This window comes from Rousettus aegyptiacus, unplaced genomic scaffold, assembly GCF_014176215.1.
Source record: "Rousettus aegyptiacus isolate mRouAeg1 unplaced genomic scaffold, mRouAeg1.p scaffold_m13_p_13, whole genome shotgun sequence".
NCBI lineage: Eukaryota > Metazoa > Chordata > Mammalia > Chiroptera > Pteropodidae > Rousettus > Rousettus aegyptiacus.
The window spans coordinates 48,601,577-48,622,759 of record NW_023416288.1 but is presented as its reverse complement, the minus strand read 5'-3'; the positions used below and the strand labels follow the sequence as shown (position 1 = coordinate 48,622,759).

The window sequence follows — 21,183 nt, the reverse complement described above, 5'->3', positions numbered from 1 at the left end:
CTGGAGCACTGAAAGTTTTATCAAATGTTTCTGATCTTTACTGTTAGCAAAAATACCTCCGGCATCTTAATATCCTGTCTGATATTATTATACATATGCCAGCCTTCTCTTGATGTTTAATAGACCTTTTTTTCATTTTTTTATTTTAATTTTTCAATTAGAGTTGGCATTCGATATTTTTTATATTAATTTTTTTTCGTCTCCTTAATATCAAGTTTCCTGTATTATGTCTAGATGTCTCTTTAAAACAGCATCTTATCACGTCCTTTCAACTTGTCCTGCTGTATTATATTCCTTTTTCTCTTTAGATTTAAAAAACCATCTCATTTTCCTTTCATTCACTTTCAAGTTATACCCCTTGTTTCTATTCTTGAGAAGTTATTCTAGAAATCCTAAGAGGCAACCTCTTTATCGATGACTAAAGTTAACAGATACCTTTTCTTCTCCCAGACAACATAAGGACCTTAGAACAGCGGTCCCCAACCTTCCTGGCACCAGGGACCGGTGCTCCCACGAGAACCTAATGCCTGATGATCAGAGGCGGAGCTGAGGTGGTGATGCCGTCGCTGGGGAGCAGCTGCAGACACAGACGAAGCTTTGCTCACTCACCCACCGATCACCTCCTGCTGTGCGGCCTCGTTCCTAACAGGCCACGGACCGGTACTGGCTACAGCCAGGGGGTTGGGGGACCCCTGCAAAACACTCACTCCATTTACCTACATTCCCAACTCCTGTTGTTCTTCCCATGTATTCTAAATCTGTACGAGCTGTATTTGTGGACGTCTGTTTGGTGGGGTGGATCATTTGTTTCTGTAGCTTTTCACTCGGAAACTGGTCATTTTGTGAGTCAGGTTACCTTAGAATGTTATTTTGGACACTGCATTTGAAAATTCACTTTTAGAAATAATTTGAGGCCTAGGATGATACTGTCATCCTCCAGAGATCGTTCTGGTAGGGACATGGGGACACCACAAGTCTTTGAGATCACCTTACATAATACACCCGTCACTCAGAGTTCAGTCACCAATGTTTTGCCATTCTTGTTTCAGCTATATTTACCACTTCCAAAAAATTTTAAATATATTTTTTAAATGAGTTATTAAGGCTTGTGGTTTTCTGAGCCACCCACATAAGGAGAGGCCGAGCTACTATCTGTGCAAGGGCTGGTTTACTTCAGCTGCACCCTTAACACTAGGGTTACCACCATTCAGGGTCCTGGTGAAAGTGGAGTGTGGCTTACTAAGGTTCCCCAACAGTGACGCCAAGAAAAACATGCTTTCTGCTGCTACGCATGACACCTGGATTTCCTTTCTCTTCTGCATCTTGAGCTAGCAATTCTTCATTCACTGTTTAGCTCTTTGACACTTCAAATATTTGTATTTTATTCAGTTATTTTGTTTGTTTAAATTACATATCCTGTTATTACTGGAAGTCCCCCTAATTGACTGTGGGGAGAGTTCAAATTATTGATTCGAGTCTTGTAATGATTATAGTATTTTCATTTTTCTATTTCTTTAGATCATTTGGTAAGATATGTTCATTGTCTCAGTTTTCAAATTTATTGATATAAGGTTAACTTTTTTTTTTTCTCAAATCTGTTTCATTTATACTCATCTCCTCCTGGTCATTCTTAAAACTGTTTACTTGAGCTCTTTTTCTTCTTGATTATTGGTTTTTCTATTTCATTAATTTCTACTCTGTTTTTCTATGTCTTCTGAGTTTGTTTTTCTAACTTGTTATATGTTAGTACTTTCTAATTTCAAATATGATTTATTTAACCTACTGATTATTTAGAAATTTAAATTTTTTCTAAACTTGGAATCTTTTTAGTTATCCATTTTGTTGTTGCCTTTTGATCAAGGGAAATAATTTCCATGGTATTGATTCTTTGAAATTTGATGTTTTTTCATAGTACATGATCAATTTTCATAAATCTTCCTTTCATGTTTAAAAGAGTATGCATTCTTATTCCATATGCAGAGTTCTACACATGTAGATCATGTTTGTTCTGACTAGGTCTTTAACTGATTTTAACTACTTGGTCTCCCAAGTTTATTAAATATCTACCACAATGGTAACGTGGTCAATTGCTCTGTGTAGTTCTCTAAATTTGTGCTTTATATTTTTTGAATTTTCTTACTGAGGATGAATCGAACCTCTGATCATTGTGTGGCGATCTTCGTTCAAACAGAACATATTCCTATAAAGACCACTTACACTGCTACGGGAGCTTCTTTTGGGTATCTCTCTGGCATCTCTTGGCTCTCAAAATTTCTGTATCTTTGTTTTAGATGCATTTCTGTAAAAATCATATATTAGATTCTGAAAAATCTAATGACCCAAGATTTTTTGCAGAAGCTCAATCTATGTGCAATTGGAATTATCTCTACCATATTCAGTGCTTATTTGTCCTGTCCACTTTCTCTCCTGCATCTTCGTTTGTTCTTTATTTTTTTTCTTATTTCCCTTTTGCCCCCTTAACATACACTACTGGAACATGTATTGTTTCTTTTAAAGGCAAGTTCATTCTTAATCAAGTCTAAAGTTGGTCCCATCTTTACTCTTCTTCGGAATAATACAAGATCATTAGACTGATTATCATTTCAAGTATCAACCTTAAAACATTAGACGTATAGCTAATTGGTTATCTAGAATTTTTACTTTATATTGTTTTCCTCCAGCAAATTAGACATTATTGTTTTAATTATCAGTATTTCTTTAGATTTACTCAAATACTTACTATTTTGTTTCCTATTCTTACATTGCAGACGTTCTGGGATAATTTTCCTCTACCTTGAAGTATATCTTTTAGAAGATCCTTTAGTGAGGCACTTTTGGTGATAAATTCTCCATTTTTTTTCCATCAGAAAATGTCTTAATTTCACCCTCATTCTTAGATAATCCATACAGCAGAGGAGTCTGAATCAAAAATTTTGGAATGATATTAATAATACAGCATTTGAAGGTTAAAAGCTGAAAACTTTGTACATACAAAGAAGTGATAAGGTAAGCGCTACCTTAATTTCGTGTTGCATTTATCAAATGTGTCTGAAAACCTTTCACACGAATTTTTAACTAGATTCTCATAATTATCCTGAAAAGTTTAAAAGAAAAGCATTTTACGATACCCATTTTTTCTTTTTAATAGTCAAACAGGTTAAATTTCCTGAGATTTGTAATCGCTCTCATTATTCTTTTGGTTTAATCCAGGATCCCCGCTATCCGCTACCTACGTAACTTGTTAAGCCTGATTCCTTTCAGGAGTATTAAAAGTTCTATAGTGTTCAAGAAATCCCATTGGTATAATTTTTAGTTTAAATGAATTTTTTGTTAACCAGGATTCTTAATCCCTTCCAGCATGTCAGATAACAAATCTTTTTAAGATAACCAAGTCTGTGGTCTGACACATTAATATATAATTGATCATTTAAGTTAACATAAAAGTTCATTATTTTTTAATCATGTTCCAGAAGAATAAGTTATAAATCTGTGAATAACAGTCCATTAAATTAACACTTCGCTTCTATAGAGGAGAAATGAAAAATCCTGTCATATCCAAGGCTAAAATTGTGCTAAGAGTTGCAAAGTTTTCACATGTCTGTAACACACACACACACACATGGCAGAGCTTGATAGGAAAGGTAACTGAATTGTCGTATCTTTTCTTAACGGCTAAAAAAAGTACTCTAGAGTAGAACAAAAGACTTTCAATCTTAATGATCACACTCTCTTATCAGGGGAAAAAATAAGCGTATTCTCCCAAAATACAAATATTTACAAATTATGCATGACATGTATTGCACATAACAAAATATACATTGAAAAAGGATGAGCTATAGATAAATATCTACTATTTGAAATCATATTAGTGGCTAAACATGATTTACTGAAGGCGTGTAGGTGCGTGGATGTGACGTGATGTGATCCAGTGTAATTTAGCCTGATTACCAACTGGACTGCCATCATTTTTAAGTATCTCACAATGTGGTTGTAGAGCAAATGGTGGGCCTAGAAGGGCTGTCAGTCTGATGACTTTTTTAGTGCCTGCTGACAGTTTGGTGGCCCCTCACCCTGTAACAAAAAATAGTTCCTAGACAGGATTTGTCGTTCATTAGGGAGACAATCCCAGGAGGCCCCTAAGAGAGTGGGGAAGTCAGGGGGAAGGATGGAAGGCAATAAACAGTGTGTTAATGAACAGATTATTGCTTTTGGCAACTGGGAATCAATCCTACTGGGGCCACTCTGAGAAATAACTATGTGTCCTCTACTGAGGAATGAGAAAGCGCGAGTATTTACAACCCGACCCTGACCCTCGCCGGTTAAGGATGGCCCGTCCTGGCCCGCGTGCAGCCCAGCAGACTCGGGCATCCAGCGGACACCTTCAGAAGTCCTTGGGTTGGGTAAACGTCAGGTGAGCTACGGGAGGCAGAGGCGGCATCTGCTACCTGTCAATGCCCGTGCTATAAAGAGTATCTTCGACCTTGGTTTCTTTGCAGGATTCTTTTTAAGACCATAAAAGAATCTTTGCTGTGTAAGTAAATCCGGAGTTGACGGCTTTAACTAAACAGGTAACGTATACGTGAACACGTCCATGGGAACTCCACCGTCCACTCTTTCCACTTCCCCCCCGGACACCTCAAAGGCGTATGTGACCGAAGACAGCGTGGCACACAGACTGAACGAGTGCCGGGTCATCTGAACACCGAACGTTGACGTAACATTTTCGTGGACTCAAACGCATCAACAGAAGCTCTAACCCTGTCCTCCTGCACCCCAGCACAGCACCTCTGTGCCCCGTGGGCCGCGTGCTCCCCGTTCCGGCCCTCGCTGGGCCAGCGTACACCAAGCCTCGCCCAACTGTCGGCTGGAAACGGCTCACTTCAGAGAGTGTGTGGGCTACCCTAAATGGGTGAGAAAATGCCGGTAACACACTGCTCTAACAGAGTTTTAGCATCTACCAGTTAGCAAGGAGGTGGCAGAGATTTCAAAACACTGTTCAAAGAATTTCTTGAATGGGTATCTCATTTCCCTGTGTTTTGAAAATTATACAGAAACTCAACCGTAATGCAACTCCACCTTGGAATTCAGTGTAACTAACTCGGATTAAAATGCTCTGACTTTCCATAATTCTTGGTATGAAAGGCAAACGGGTTGGCTCCTTGTTTTCATCCCCTTTATAGAAACGACCGCTCTACAGAAACACTGTGCAAAGTCACAGCTTCCTAAAGGAGTTATGTACGAGAAACTGGAGATGCATTCAAACTTTCTTTAACCAATAAGTACTTCACTGAGTTACAGAAATGCGACGCGAAGTTATAAAACTCTATTTTATTTAGGCTGAAATATGTATATTATTTATTTAGTTTTAAAACAAGCTTATTATACAGTTTGTTAATGTCACTCTGATGAACCTTCGATGACCTAGGAACAGAATATTCTCAGGTTTTACTGTACTACTTCATAAGAAATCCATTTTGTGGAGAAATACTGGTTTGTCAATTCCCTTAGTTTAACATTTCGTAATCGAATCACTGTAGCCTAGTAAAGACTTTTTAAAGTGGCATAACGTCCTACCAGACTATTCCGATGCGTATCAACAAAACTGAACGCCGCTTTCTCCAATAATGAAAGAATGCTTTTTTAAACAGTTACTTTTCAAATGGCGTGAGACTAAAGAAAACTGGTTCCCGGGCCTCGAATCCTCCCTGGAGAAGAACATCCTGCGCTGCACAGCCTGCTGCCACGCCGCGCACAGGTAGGGCCGGAAGTCCGCGGCCGCGGCGGCGCCCGGCGGGCCGAAGGCGGAGGGAGGCCCGGCCGCCGCGGGCGACGTCTTCTGCATCAGACTCTGCGTCGTGGCGAAGAGAACCAAGCGATACTCACGCACGGCTTTCTCTAGGAACTGAGAACACTTCTTCAGAGTGGCCTCCTGCGCGCTCAGGCTTTCTCCCCCGTTGGCGCGGTCCACCCAGTAGAAGGCGGACAGGCTGTCCACGACCAGGACGCGCAGGGAGGGGTGGCTGCAGAACACGGTCTCCAGGGAGTAAAGCGTGAGGAGCACCTGGGTGCTGCTCCTGCAGCGCGCCAGGAACAGCCTTCCCAGGCAGTGTTCTACGCCTTCTTCGGAGCTTTGCGATAGTCTGTGCTCCAGAATTGTGACAAGCCGAAGCATATCAAAGTGGTAATCTGTATCGATAAATACGACTTCTCCTTCCAGCCCACCTTCTGACTTTGGAAGTATACATCGTGCTGTTAAATGATACAGCATTTCGGTTTTTCCTGTTCCTTCTGGACCATGAAATTCAAGAATCTCACCTGTGTAAAATTTTAAAATGTCAGTCAAAATGCATCAGCACAATAACACTAGGCTACAAAGCAAAAAGTCCGTAAAAGTGTTTAAAACCGTTTACTGGAATGTAAAAAAAAAATAACAACCTATTTGCCATAAGCAAATACAAATAAATAAGGAAATTAAGAGTCCTTAAATTTCACCTCTGAGAAAGAAATCAGCTACTAATTAGCATCGAGGACATTTGAAAAATCGAATGACAAGGTTGAACGGGACCTAAGCGAATCGCCTGGGATGGGCGTGCGTGCGCTCACACTCACACCTCGCACTCACGCCGGTGCTACGAGAGAGTTCAGACCGAAGCGCCACAGATCCAGGGCCTTTCGAAACTCTATTGATTACTGTGGTGCACACTCCTTCTGGCAACTGATCACCCAATGTCCATTCTCTCCTTTTTCCTAACATAAAGCCAACTGGGGAAGGCGACGTGCCCGACCTAAAATCTGTGTTTCTCCGTCTCCTTTGCAAAGAAGACTCAGCAGATATCCTAGCTGTGGACAGAGAGACACACAGATGTCCGGTGGGATTTCTAAGTTCTGCTTTCCTGCTGCAGGCGCCGCTGCTCTGCCACTCCCGTCTCTGGCGGTGAAGCAGCTACCCTGAAACGGGGAGGAATAAGGAGTAAGGTGGACCCTAAGGAGGGTGGGGAGGGGACAGGAGGAACCTGGGACTTGGATCCCAATATGGCGTCCAGGGCCAGCCATGCACAGCCTGCCTCGAGACTGCTCTCGACATGAGGAAAATGAGCCTCTGTCTGGTAAGCCGCCGGGCTGGGCTTCTGTGACAGGCACCGCTACACGCTTCCACGCTGCCTTCGCTTGCTCTTCGCTGTATGAACCTCTCCTGAAACCGTCCAGTCAGGATGACATCTGCATCTGAATTATTCTCCTGGCATGATAAATCATCAAAGTTGTCTACTCTGCATTTTGAAGATGCCAAATCTCTCTCTATATAGGTTCCGATTACTTTCATTCATCCAGGAAAGCACAAATTAAACACCCGGGGAAACAGTCTTGCCTCCAGAGCTGTTCAATATCCACTCTCAACAATGGCCTTCCGATTCTTGCTTAAACTACTGCCACTTAATTTATGGGCGAACTACATAACTGAAAACACCATGTTAGAAATGCAGATTCTTAGTTCCCAGACACATGACATAGTCTGAGAATCCAGTTACTTTCCTATTATTACTAATAAACCATCATGTGTTCGAACATTCACCAATAATACGTAAGAAATCTAGCAAGTTGCCATCCCACACCATGTTTAGGTAGTACAAAACTTCAGCTAGCTTCTGCTACATTGTCGCATACAATCTGCAATTCAAAATTTACATTAAAGAGATGCCCAAACCACCCCCTACCAAAAAAAATTCTAGCTTTAAGGAGTGAAACTATTTTCACATTAACAATTATTCGTAGGTGCTCTTATTAAAAGTTAACATAGTGACTAAAACTATTCAACGCAGACGTTCGGCTTTCTCTCTCCTACTGTATTACGGAGGAGCTAAGCTGCCCCCAGATGAGTCTTTTACTGGCTTATGTTATAGAAGGAGCATAAATTACATGTACTAGATGAAGAAACGCTGCCAGAATATTTATTAATGGTAGTGAAGGAAAGTTGAAAAGAGTTTGGCAAGATTAAGCTGAAGTGACTTGTAAGACACAATGGAGGGACCGCGCGGAAACACGGCTCCAAACGCTGCCTCTCCGCTCCCCAGAAAAGCAGGCAGAAGAGGCTGATCAGCGGCGGTCCCCCTTTCTACAGCACTTCACACACGAAAGGGGCTCCTCCACACCTCGCTGATCCTAACGACACAGACGCAGGAGAAGCAAACTTCACCATCTTCCACAGTCACACTCGTCCTGCTATGTAACTCTGACTTCTGACTTGGTTATGTCTCTTGTCAGCAGCCCTGAGGTTGGGACTTGAATGCCACATTCCTAGCACAAAACAGATATCTTTTGAATGCACTTCGTCAGATTACTTCTTAAGCACGTCTTGAGAGACAACTAGAGAATGAACAGCGAAGTCCTGACTTGGTGAGGGTTCGAGGCTTGTAGAGTTTTGAAAGGAAGCAGAGCTGGTGAGGAGTCACAGGTGGGAAGTTGCGGGGGCCTTTGGTTGGCAGAGTCCGGCAGGTGTGAATGCCCAGGAGCAAGGCCCAGGTCAAAGGACTGAAACAGGAGATGAAGCAAGAACAGGAACGAACTGTCCAGTGCTGCTCTAGCCCCCCACCTGCTGCCCATCCCCCCGAGTTGTGCTGACGCTTAGCTGCTGTCAGGCCTTCGGTGCCCCCGATTCAGAAAGCAAAGGCAGTGATTTAGAAGTTCTTCTCACATACATAATACATAAGCAACGTAAGGGTTTTTAATTCACAAAATTCATATAAATATGCTAACATGAATTTAGCTTTCAAAATGGTATGCTGAAATGTAGCTCTAGGAGTCACAAAATAAAAATGTCCCACAGCCACAAGAATTTAAGATTCAAGACAGTAATTAGAGGCTGGAGACAAAAAGCTGGGAGAAAGCTACACAGAAATAGAGAACAGAAACTTTTTGGTAGGTGGGAGTAAACTTAAAATTAAAAATGGAAGGCCAAAAACTCCGTTCTTGGGACAGCACTATAGTTAGGGAAGTCAGAGGAAACAAAAACTGAACAAAGAGTCAGAAGGGAAAACAACAGAGTCCAAAACGAGGTTTCAAGAAAATGAAATAGTACTAAATAGTACTGAAAGCAGCAGAAAAGCTCTCAAAATAAAAAATGGCAGCGGAGAGGGAGGAAACAGAGTTCTCGCTGAACTGGTCCTGGATAGTGACCTCGCGGCAGTAAAGGTGCAGTTTGCAAAAGCACATTTCACGTAAACGCTACTGTGTGAACCGAACCCCAGCAGACGAGACGGCGCCGCGGGGAGCAGGCGCTGCTCGGGGGCAGCAGCAAGGGCAGCAGCAAGGGCCGCCGGCTCCCGGGAGGTCGGGGAACGCGCGAGAATTAATTAAGGAAGAGCGCGATGGTTGGTGCGCGTTTAAAAAGCAAAAAAACATATATATATACATGTATTTCAATAGCAGATCCATGAGGCTGAAGACTTAAGTGAAGATCATTCAGGAAAAAAGTGCCACATCCTGAGGCGGAAGGGAGGGGAGTCCACAGGGAGGGAACACCGCGGCATTGGCGAGACGGCAACTGTGAGGTGCACCTGGGATTCTCAGAACAGGGGAAAAATGCAAGTTTGCCAAATGTTTTCTTGGAGAGCGGGGCGGTGCTCATAAATGCCCTTCTGCGTAACGAGGAGGGACTCTGCGCGCACCCTCCTGCGGGCTGACGAGGCCTGGAAAGCTCCACACGCTCAGAAACGGCTGCCGGACCACGTGGACTCCCGAGATCCTTGGTTCCGCACGAATGCACTGAGACCAAGTTTAAGGTGCAGGCCTCGGTTAAGAGGTTATCAGGTATATAAAACACTCTTCTCCTTTTACAGATTGATAGCAAAGCAGGTAAAAAAAAAAAATGTCATTTATAAAAACTGGGGAACCAAAATGTGCAAACTTGTAAATTACATATGAATACGATTATTAAGGTCCTTGAACTAGATATATTTAATAATTAATTGAAATCGGTTTCACTAGTTTTATAAAACTAATTTTGTAAGACCACAAAGTGTGTTCGAACACGTTCTATAGAGGGGACACAGTCATTTTAAGTGTATTTGAAGACACTAGCTCATGTTTCTATGAGCTGCTAAAAATAATACGCCCATGTACTGAGAATGACAACAAGTATTGAGTAGTAAAAAAAAAAACTCTCTACCATTTGGCACTTGATGAATTAAACTAATCAGAAAATCTGAATGGCTTAGTCTTGTTACTCTCACAAATGGAATGCTGTAAAGGTCTGGGTAGCAGATTGCCACAGTGAGTTTAAGACACTAAAGATCCTTCAAAATAGGGAAAAGAAAAAATAGCCAAAAATACATCATCTTGGTACCAACCAATTGTATAACAAACAGATTTGCAGATTATAATCATTACAGTACCAAAGGTAATACATTGCTATATGGTACCCAATAACTACTATCCAAAAAGCATTGAAAAATGTTTGACAACAGCCTCAGAGACGCCATGACCCCTAAATCTCATACTGCTTCTACCTGAGCTCCCCTACAATTCCTGATAAATCACTGCTGTTGATCAGTAATCTTTATAATCCCAGTCTTACATGCGCTATTGCTCCAGAGAGTATTCATTTAACTAGTTTTACAGCTCCAAGATCTACGAGTTTTAAGTAAACTTTGTTAGTGATTGAACAGATGAAGTTTTTAAAGTTTCTATAAATGTAACATTCACATGTATAAGCTATGCTGCAAACTCACATTTCAATATCAGTTTCGTAAGCTTCAACTTACTAATATCCTTTCTGATAGAACTGAAAGACAGTTGATCTTTTGTCTAACTTGTTTGATCACAAAATTTGTATTTTATTATTGATAGTTTGGAATTTCCTTTGCTAATAGATCTCCTCTATAAGAAATATTAAAGGGAATCCCTTAGGCTGAATGAAAGTACCGTGAACAGTAATTTGAATCCAACAAAGTTAATAAAGAATACAAGTAACTGTAACTAGATAAGTAAATAGAAAAGACAGTATAAATGTGTTTTATATTTGTAACTCTTTATGTTTTAAGAAATAAGTGCGTTAAGTAATAATTTCAATTATATCAATTAATAACTTTAAATGTTTATGGGCATAAATACATAAATATGTAATTTACAACAGCACAAAGGAAGAGGGAGGGAATGAAGACAACAGGAACAAAGTTTTTATAAAATACTAAAATTAAGATAGTATTAATCCAAACTAAATTGTCATAAATTACAATATTAATTGTAATCCTCAGGATGACTAATAGTAAGATTTTTTTTTAAAAAAAAGTCATGACAAGGAATTAAACTGGTATGCTAGAAAATAGCTATTAAACACAAAATAAAACAGTAAAGGAAGAACAGAGATGTAAGACATATAAAACAGTCATAAACCCTATCTTATTGGTAATTATCCGCTATAAATGGATTAAACAGTTCAAAAAAAAGAGAGCAGAGATTGGCAGAATGGAATAAAAAAACACGATCCAATGACAGGCTGTCTACGATGGGCACACTTTACATTCCAAGTTACAAACAGGTTGATAGGGAAAGGACAGAAAAAGATATACCATGCAAACATTACCAAAAGAAGGCTGCGCGGTTATGCCAGTAGATAAAATATACTTTTAGACAAAAATGGTTATTAGAGGCAAAGAAAGGCACACACATAAAATTTAGTATCTTAACCATTTTTAAGTGTACAGTTCAGTAGTGTTAAGTATATTCACATTACTGTGAAACAGATCTCTAGAACTTTTACACATATCTACAGAAAAACCTATACACAGAGAATCACAGTATTATTCATAACAGCCGAAAACTACAAACAACTCAAATGTCCATCAACTGATGAATGGATAAATAAAAGGTGGCATACCTACACAATAGAGTATTATTCAACAATAAAAAGGAATGAACTAGTCTATGGCCACACCACCCTGAACAAGCTCAATCCCTTCTGATCTCAGAAGCTAAGCAGGGTCTGGCCTGGTTAGTACTTGGATGGGAAACCACCTAAGAAGACCAGGTACTGCAGGCATAAAAAATAAAAAAAAAAAAGGGATTGTAAGCTGACTAGGTCCTTGCAATCTGCGAGGTCAATCAAGGGTTGCCTTGCCTAAAAAAAAAAAAAAAAAAAGGCAAACCTATGAAGTTAGAAAGTGGATTAGCAGTCGCCCAGGGCCGAGTGACGCCAGCAGGCTTGAGCGTCTTTGGGGTGATGAAGAGGCTCTGAAATCAATGGTGCGGACGGCTGCACAACTGTGTGAATCCTTAAAATCACTGAACTGTACACCTGAGTGTGAGTTACACCCCCGATAAAGCTGTTACATTAAAAAAGGGGAAAAGGAAAAAAACCAACCTGCGCATACCACCTTCTTTGCAAATTTGTCCCTCCCGCAGAAACTCTAATGAACGACTAGGTATGTATTTTCCCTACTCTAGAAATATTAACAGAACAAAGGTACCTAAGGACTTTCCTGCGACTCTCCGACTTCTAAAGGGTAACAAATATAACAAAATTCTCATAAATACTGTGTTGGGATAAAGAAGTCGATGTTGACTCTGAAGCTTTACCATGTGTAAGCCAACCGTGATCTCATCTGACATAGGTAAGGCAGGCCTGAGAGTGCCGCCAGGATCTGCCTCTCAGTTTTCATTTGACAGCGTTAACCTAAGTAGCCTCTTGCCAGGATATGTGAACATGCATGAAAAAACACTTGTTTTACACGTCTTAATTTATGACAATATATTTTGGTTTGAAATTGTTTTTACCATGCACAGGTGAATCTTCATCAGCAAACAGACATGGTTCTATTTCTTTCAAGGAACTTCTACCTTCAAGTCGGACAAGGAGCTTCAAAAGAAAAGAGAGAGAGAAGGAAAAGTCATTACTTAAAAAATATAAAACCCTAGAAATCTATACTTCTACAATTTTCTAAGTCTATAAAAAGGACTTTTCATAATTTTGAACATTTGGAAGAAATTATACAATAGGAAATATAACTTAGGAGAAGAGCTATATTCATGTATTCAGAAAATATTTTTTTGTTTCTATACCAAACACTGATAGCATAAAGAGAACTCCTGCCCTCAGAGGAAGTGGTAATGTAGTCTGGACTATAGGACCAAACAGCTAATTGCAAAGTATTTACCCTTCTTATGCATTATAATTATCTTTCACACTATACTTATACTTATTACACAGATATCAGCTTTTAATTTTTCTCTCCATTAAAGTGTCAGCTCATTATCTAGTGGGGGACAGGACGAAGGAAAGAGATGGAGAAAAACTTCCTTGTGGCGCTCCCCCCCGAACTGGTCAGGTAAATGGAGCACAGGCGGGCACACCAGGCAGACGGGACAGGAGCTAAGTCGCAGAGATCACACCACGTGCAGGTAAACTACAAGCAGCTTAGAACTGCTCGAGCCTGCTCTCCTCGGCTTTTCAACGAGGGCGAGGAGTCTCAAGCGACGCAGTGGGAAGCAGTCTAGAGAGTTCACAGCAGACAGCTAGGACTCCAGACCCAGACCCGCGGGTCGCTTCTCTGAGCCTAAGGTTTCTCACCCGTAAAGTAGGGATAACAAACAGGACCCCCCTGACGAGGCTGCTGAGGATTCACCGTGTGAAGAGTGCTTGGCTCTATGTAAGTGTGAGCTATCGCTACCAGGATTCCAAACAGAGCATCCTGGAGGCCAGTCGGGACCTGAGACTCAAACCAGATGTGGAGAGAAGGCTGGGGTCTGCGGCGGGAATCTGGAGGAGTGCCTGCACCCAGACTGAAGTCAGGGTGACGGCAAGCAGAATTCAGGTGACTGATTTAAATGTCAACGAGGGAAACGTAATCGAAGCTGATTCTCGAGTTTCTTAGGAATCGGCACAGATGGGACAACCCTTCTACCCAATAGAAAAAAGAGCACGTCACAGAGGGGAAGGAGAGCGGCCCACCCTTCGTGTATTTTCCAACTGAAGCCAAAGCTCAGAGAGATTTCCTAAGGCGACGAAAAGGCTCTACGCATTAATTTAGCAAACAGTTACTGCATTTCTATCGTGTACAAAGCACTATGGCAGGTAAAATGGAGACGACGAAGATGAAGATGGACATTAACCTGCCCACAGCCTGCGGTCTAGGTGCCAGGTGAGGCCTTACCAGGAAACAGGGCGAAGACTGCCAACGACACGAGGACGGGGGCGCGAGTGAGAGCGGGGAGTCTGCGGGCCTGCCCGGTCCAAACTGTTCTCACACACGCTAAGATACCGCCTGTCTTCCTCACTAAGTCGCCACCCGCACAGACGGTGTGACCGCGACGCTGGCTAACACTGCTGGCGCCCAGGACGACCAAGGAAGAGGCGCCCAACGCTGCTAGTACGCAGGGTTCGCAGGAGAGAAAACCCAACCTGAGCAAAAACAGTTACATACAAACGTCTTTGACAGGGCGGTAAAGGTATCTGCTCTTTGGAACAGCAACCCTCGAGTGCGTCTTAAAATACTCTTTGTGATGACTCGGGAAAACAAACTGGTAATAAAGAATTTAACCTTGACAAGAGGTCTGGCCTTTGCCCTAGGCTGCTGGGAGATGGTGTCTAAGCCTCTGGGACGATCCTGCCTGAGAAGTGTCCTTGTTTACTGGGGGCCTTGAGCCACCCTGGTAGTCTGATTGGGTGGGAGCTTTGGGTCGGCCGGAACTCTGGTGTCAGCTCTGGTACCAGAGGGGCTGGAGGCTGAGGTCTGTCTGGGCAGTTGACAGAGCCCTATAATGACTCTGGACATCGAAGTTCAGGTGCGCTTCCCTGGTGGGCACACTGTCACACACTGTCACACACGACTCCATGGGGAGATGACAACTAGAAGCCCGCATGTGGAATTCTTCCGGACTTCCTCCCATTCCACCTCTCCCCTGAGCTGACTTTTAACCCATGCCTTTCACTGCAGTAAACCATAACCGTGAAGAGAACCACTTTCATTGAGTTCTGAGCCCTTCTAACGAATTGTTAAACCTGAAGGTGGTCTTGGGGACCCCAAACTTGCAATTTGTGTTAGAGCAAGTGCGCTCTTGGGGCCCCGAACCCTGCAGTTGGCCTCTGAAGGAAAAGCAGGCTTCGGGCTTCCCCCGCCTCACGCAGGTAAAGCACTTTCGCTGCCAGCTGACAGGCAATGACTCTTCTCTGGGAAAAGCAACTGTGAGTCACTCGGATGCTTTTTTATGGAATACACTTTTATCATGTGAACTTTGGAAAACTTCTACCCACCACCGTGAGCTTCACAGCTTCCCAATACTTAAGATCCTTTTTGGCGAAGCCGCTGACGATTTTAACAAATGCGATTTGTTTAACAAAATGTGTCAGTACTTGAAAAATCTGCAGAACTTAGTGAACCAGTATTTCCAGATGGCCAGTACGTGATTACAGGTAAAAAGATTCACTCCACGTATAAGACAGATTCATGAGTTTTAATGTCTGAAAAATGCACATATATATTATGTTTTATATTGCAACTACCTTTAAGGAAAACCAGTACTTGTCAAATTTTGACCTAGTATCAAAGAATAATACCCATAACTATCTGAAAAGATCTTAAAACACTCCTTTTTTCCAACTGTGTATCTGTGAGAGGGCAGATATTCTTAACATGCTTCAACTGGATAACATATATATAGTAATAGATTGGATACAAAAGAGGAGAACCCACTTAACTTCTATTGAGCCAATATCAAAGAGATTTGCAAAGCTGTAAAACTGTCACTCCTCGCTACATTTTTTTTGTTGTTTATTTAGAAAAATAGAGCTATTTTTCATAAAAATTTTTATGGTATTATCAACAGGTTTATTATTGTTAATTGTACATGAATATAAATAAATTTATCAGTTTCACTGACAATGTAACTCACAGAAAGAAAAGCTCTATGTGTAATGCAGTCCAAGACCGAAAAGCATGAGAACCACTGAGCTAGAAGACTGACAGTCAGAAGACAGCTTAAAGACAAAAACTTTCATGGACAAGATGGAGCATATGAGAAAACGGAGTATGTTTTTTAAAGCACGTATAAAAGTGACCACCATTCTCATCGGGAGGATTAACTTGGGCAGTTACTGCGACTGGTCACTCTTCCTGCCGTGGCTCAGAATGCTTCAGAACCCTGCCCTGTGAGAACTCTTCGTGAGTCAGCGTTCAAGGAAACGCTATTTACCGACACGACTCCTGGAGTAAGCCGGTGCCTCTCCTCTGACCAAACTGGCCAACCTCACCTGCCAGCGTCGGACTTTCAACTGTCACTTAAAGATCAAATTTATTTTCAAAGGTGGACACTTCCCACCGAGACTATTTAAAACAACGTTTTACAATGCCAAAAGCAGCGTGCACAAAGGCAGTGCAAGTAACTCCCCAAACTTGGAAACAGATTTACCCTTAGAATTAACCCTACAGATGATGGATGATATTAACAATTTGTAGAAGTCACTTTATCACTTTATGAGACAAGATATCTTCCAAACATAAGCAGAAAATACCGCCAAAATCTGACACAAACCTGATCGTTACAGAAATTAAAATTAATGATGTCCACATTTGAGGAATGAGTTGAAAGAAGCAATTAGTCAATGTGGAGTTGCCTAAGGGCAGAGGAGAGTTTGTTAAGCGTCCAGAGTGAGTAGAACCCAGTAAGTTCTGCTGACAAGACAGCTTAACTCCTGCCCGGAAGGTGAATATATCTGGTGATCAGAGCATGGTGACGGCAGCCATTGAGACAATTCAGCTATTTCTCTTGATTCTCTAAGCAACCTTTCTGAGGCCAAATTTCCTAACTGGGAAAGAACACAGAGTGAACACAATAATTTCAGTCTATTTGGTAGATTTACGAACATTGCAAATTAATAGATTTGACATTTGGTTTGTAAATCAGTATCTGCTAAGTTTTATTATCATAACAATAGTGATCTAACAATTGCTACTATTTGTGCTTACTGTGGAAATAGCAATACATAATTTATATACATTCTCTTTTTTAATTGTTCTATTAGTTCTATTAGTTTCCGTTGTTTTTCAGATGAGAAAACTAGTAGATGCTGCAGCCAGGACTTAACTGAGATCTCTTGGTTCCCAAAGCCTAAAATGCTACTGTGCCACACAGCTTGAGTCAATTATCACCGAGTCTCAACAAATCTGAAGACAGGGACAAAACAGTTTCTGAACCCACCAAGCTGAAGATGAAACCCATCTGAGGTCCCGTCTAAGCATTTATCTGGCCTCTTTCAACCACCTCAGTTAGAGCCCCAAATGTTTTCACCGGCAGCATCACTACGGGGGCAAGTATGCGGTCTGCAAAAGGGACAGCACTCAGCTACACAGATATTCAACGGTAAACATTTCAGGCAGGCCAAGTGTGTTCCAGAGATGTAGCAGACACAGTTCCTGTCCTCGAAAAATGTGATGGGGGAGAGTCAGAGGGTTAAAAAGTACAATAAAGTTCTCTAAGTTGACATGTGAGCAAAAGCCAGAAGCGAGTGAGGAAGTGAGCCACGTGGATTTCTGAGGGGGCAGCGATCTAGGCGAAGAACAGGAGATGTGAAGGCTCAGAGGCTGAAGGAGAATGAGTGAGGGGGAAAGAGGTAGATGAGAAAGACAGGAGATGAGGCCAAAGGTCATGGGTGGGGCTGAGGGGCAAATCATGGAGAAATACAAATCATGCGTCATTATAGGAAATAAGGAGGATTCTGGATGCAGGAGCCTCTGGAAACCTTGGAGCATTAGCACCTGCCTGTTTTAAATGGGTCGCCTTGGACACCACATGGAAAACATGCTAAGGTGAGTAAACGTGAAAGCAGAGAAGCAGAGACCCACAAGGTCACGGCAGTGCAGTCGGTGATGGTGACCAGGAATGGCTGGACGGTAAAGGCAGTGAAAAGTGGTCAAACTCACAACAGACACTGGAAGTATGGCAGACAGAGTTTGCTAATGAACTCGATGTGGGTTGACAGGGGATACGGGAGGAAAAATTTCAGGAGTGACTTCAAGGTTTTTAGCTTGAGCGACTGGTAGAACAAAGTCACCATTTCAAGGCAGGGAACGCCTGAGAGGAAGAGCGCTGGGGAGGGGCTGCATGCGTGGGGGGTAAATCAAACTTCTTTGGGGCACATTAAAGTTTTTCTCACATTTTTGATTTTTGAAAAATTTTAAACCTACAGAAAATATTAAGACAGTACACCTGTATACTTTCAGCCAGATTCACCTATTGCTAACATTCTGCCAAATTTGCTTTAATGTTTTTCCTTTGCTGACCCACTTGCCCTCAAATACTTCAATACACTACATCTCTTTAGAAAAATGATTTTCTCCTGCACAAGTACATTACGATGATTACACTAATAACTGTAACATTGATACGTACAACATTCTTCTTTAACAATACTCTCTATTATATTTTCCCTGGACCTAACATTCTACCGTGATGAGCATGTTAAGTCTGAGATGCCCATTAGACATCCACGTGGCTGTGTCAGGAAGACAACAGGACACCGTGTCTGGAATCCAGAAGTAAGGTTGGATGCAGTGACAGGTGTTCTGAAGTGAGAAGTGAATTAATTCCTAGAGAAATATAGCTGGACTGGGTACCCATTTGAGGCTGATGACGTCCGTCAGCCTCATGATTTTCCCTAGTGGCATAGAGCTGGGTAGGTAGACACCGTGGAAGTAGACAGCAGGGTGTGGTTAAGGACGCAGGCTAGGGTGTGAAGAGACGAGGAAATACAGATGTCACTTATAAGGGAGAAATGGTCATTGTGGGGGCATTGATTCTCTTCGGGGTGAGAAGGAGAGCAAAGAGAGAAGGGGGGAGACAATCTAAAAGTCTCTCACACAAAACCAAGATGTTATTTAATAAATATCTGTCTTATTTAATATTTGCCTCTGGCAAAAAGGCCACGCTGTGCATTTGCTAAGGAAAGAAAACCAGTGGTTATTATCAGCAACTATTTATCAAGTATTTATATGCAGAGAATACAGTCTTTAGTGAAACAATGTAAATATAAGAACCCATCTCCTAGAGGTACAGCTAAAAGGGAACTGAGAAATCACAGTCTACCACGCTCCATTTGTGAAGGTGGAAGGCAAGGTCTAATACCCTGTCCAAAATCACAAACCTGGTCCATGGCAGACCCAAGACTAGAACCAAGGTTTCTGAACTTCCCGTCCAGAATTCTCCATCTCAGCCTCAAAAGTTATGACATTAGAAAATTTATGGAAGAAGGTACAAACGAATCACCTTGAGAAATAATTGTGGTGAGGAAGTTTCCTACTTCTGCCATAAACGTATACTACTTTAATAACTATCATAATTAAGTTAAAGGAAAAAAAAGCCGACAGTATGTTGTTGTGTGTGCCAACCAAAACTAGACACCTTCATTTTTAATCCATCAGTTATTTTTAAACTCAAGGCATATAACCAGTTTCGAGAAAACATAAAGTATACCACTATTTAACAACTATGTGCAAAGGAAGCCAATTACTGGATGATACCAAAATTCTGCCAAAGTCACTGTGCATCTTTTCTGTACTCTGAGGGATATAAATGTAAAAACACCATTGCTACTGTGCAAAAGCAAGGTAAAAGAAACAGATCATTTGATTGTAAATTGTATCCAAATGCTTGTCTTCTCTAAATAACAGGCTTATGTCACAAATTTTCTACTCTCTATCTGGCCTACCATAAATTGCATCTCTAGAATCTGTTAAAATATTCTTTGCGACTTTTTCTTGGAAGATCCTGTATGAAATGTCTTTTCCCTACTATTCACAAGATGTCAGAAAGAGTAGCTATTTTATATGGAGGTAATTCTAGTGAATTAAACCTTTTAAGCAGCTTATTTCAGTTTCTCGGGGTAGTTCTGACTTCCTCATCACAGTGCCTCCGGCTAGAGTCCATAAAAAAGACGGATGCACAGAGAAAGAAAAGAGCATCCGAACAATCCGGCACCAGCCATATACACTGCCCAGCACTTAAGGGGAAGAGGCTTGCTCGCTTGGTTTTGCTAACAAAAAGATTAAAGGGAAAACGCAGTGGCTGCCTAGCTCCCTGTCTGTTCTTCTCCCCTGCCCGCCACTGCAGTCCGACGCAACGTGAGCGGATCTCCGGGCAGAGGTGGCGGACAAAGGACACGATGCCACATGCTTCTTTCGGCGATGCGACCGCGCTGGGCTCCCATCTTCTGGGTCCGAGGCTTGTTCTGGCTGCAAAAGCCACCTGCGTTCAACGTGGTTGCAAACGACCGTTTGGACAAGCACGGTCGTAACTGGAAGCAGCTCTCACGCCAGCAGAGGTGCCGCTCCCAGGAGCAGGGGCTGGCGAGCTGGGGCCAGCAGGCCGCTTCGAAGGTCCGCAACGCCGAGGTCTCGCGGGCGCGCAGCCGGCGCCCTGGGCGGCGTGGAGGGCAGGGCGGCCCGGCGGGCTCGGCTCAGGGTGCCGCCCCGGCCCCCGCGCCCGCAGGACGGACGCTGCGCCGCCCGCCTCCGCCCAGGGCTCCGCGCCGACTCGCGCACGCCGGCCTCCCTCGCTGCCCGGTGCCGACCGGAGGGGACGCCTGCCGTGCCCGCGCAAGGGCCCGGCTCGCGCACCCCGCGCCACGGCGGCCACGGCGAGGCGACCGGCCCAGCCCCGGCCGCGGCCCCCGTCCCCGGGGACGCCCGCGCCGCCCCGGCCTCCCCAGGCCTCGCGGTCCCCGCCGCCCGCGCTCTCACCTGCGTCCCGGACTCGGCCCTGTGGAGCTCACTGCACATCGCCGCGGAGGCTCGGCGCACCGGGCACTCAACTTTCCCGCCACCGACGCGTCGGCCACAGGCGGCGCCCGCCCCGCCAGTCAGCCCCGCGAGTCAGCCAGTCAGGCGCGCGGCCCCGCGGGCCCGGATGCGAGCATGCGCGCTGCGCCCGCCCTCGGCCGGGGAGGCGGCGCGCAGGCGCAGCAGGGCGCGAGCCGCTCTTCGCCGCGGCGGTGGGCATGCGCAGTAGCGCGCGAGCCGCCCTCGGCCACGGAGGTGTCAGGCATGCGCAGTAGGGCGCAGGTCGCTCTCGCCACCAGTGGCAGCGGGCATGCGCAGTAGGGCGCGGGTCACCCTCTCTCGGGGGACCTAGCGACCGCAGGGGTCGATGTCTCTCCTCGTAAACTTCGTTTCGTTATTAGGTAAATCTAATAGCATGTAC

The 21,183-nt window shown here is 43.3% G+C and overlaps 1 protein-coding gene and 1 pseudogene across 1 annotated transcript; one reads left to right on the top strand and one right to left on the bottom strand.

The window, feature by feature from the left end:
• Nucleotides 1-5,308: 5,308 nt before the first annotated feature.
• Nucleotides 5,309-20,876, bottom strand: XRCC2 (X-ray repair cross complementing 2). Its single transcript, XM_016163915.2, has 3 exons — nucleotides 20,724-20,876; nucleotides 12,769-12,850; nucleotides 5,309-6,315 (listed from the first exon to the last, which is right to left on the bottom strand). The coding sequence occupies exons 1-3, from the start codon at nucleotides 20,760-20,762 to the stop codon at nucleotides 5,594-5,596; spliced, it is 843 nt and encodes a 280-aa protein (XP_016019401.2). The 5' UTR covers nucleotides 20,763-20,876; the 3' UTR covers nucleotides 5,309-5,593.
• On the top strand, nucleotides 11,916-12,034 carry LOC118611191 (annotated as a pseudogene).
• Nucleotides 20,877-21,183: the final 307 nt, after the last annotated feature.

Bases quoted from the DNA above. Each gene is read 5' to 3' on its own strand.
- XRCC2 (XM_016163915.2), bottom strand. From the start codon at position 20,762: ATGTGCAGTGAGCTCCACAGGGCCGAGTCCGGGACGCAG. The intron at 12,851-20,723 runs GTGAGAGCGCGG...TTTCTTTTGAAG, and splicing joins GGGCCGAGTCCGGGACGCAG to CTCCTTGTCCGACTTGAAGG. The intron at 6,316-12,768 runs GTAAAAACAATT...AATTTTACACAG, and splicing joins TGAAGATTCACCTGTGCATG to GTGAGATTCTTGAATTTCAT.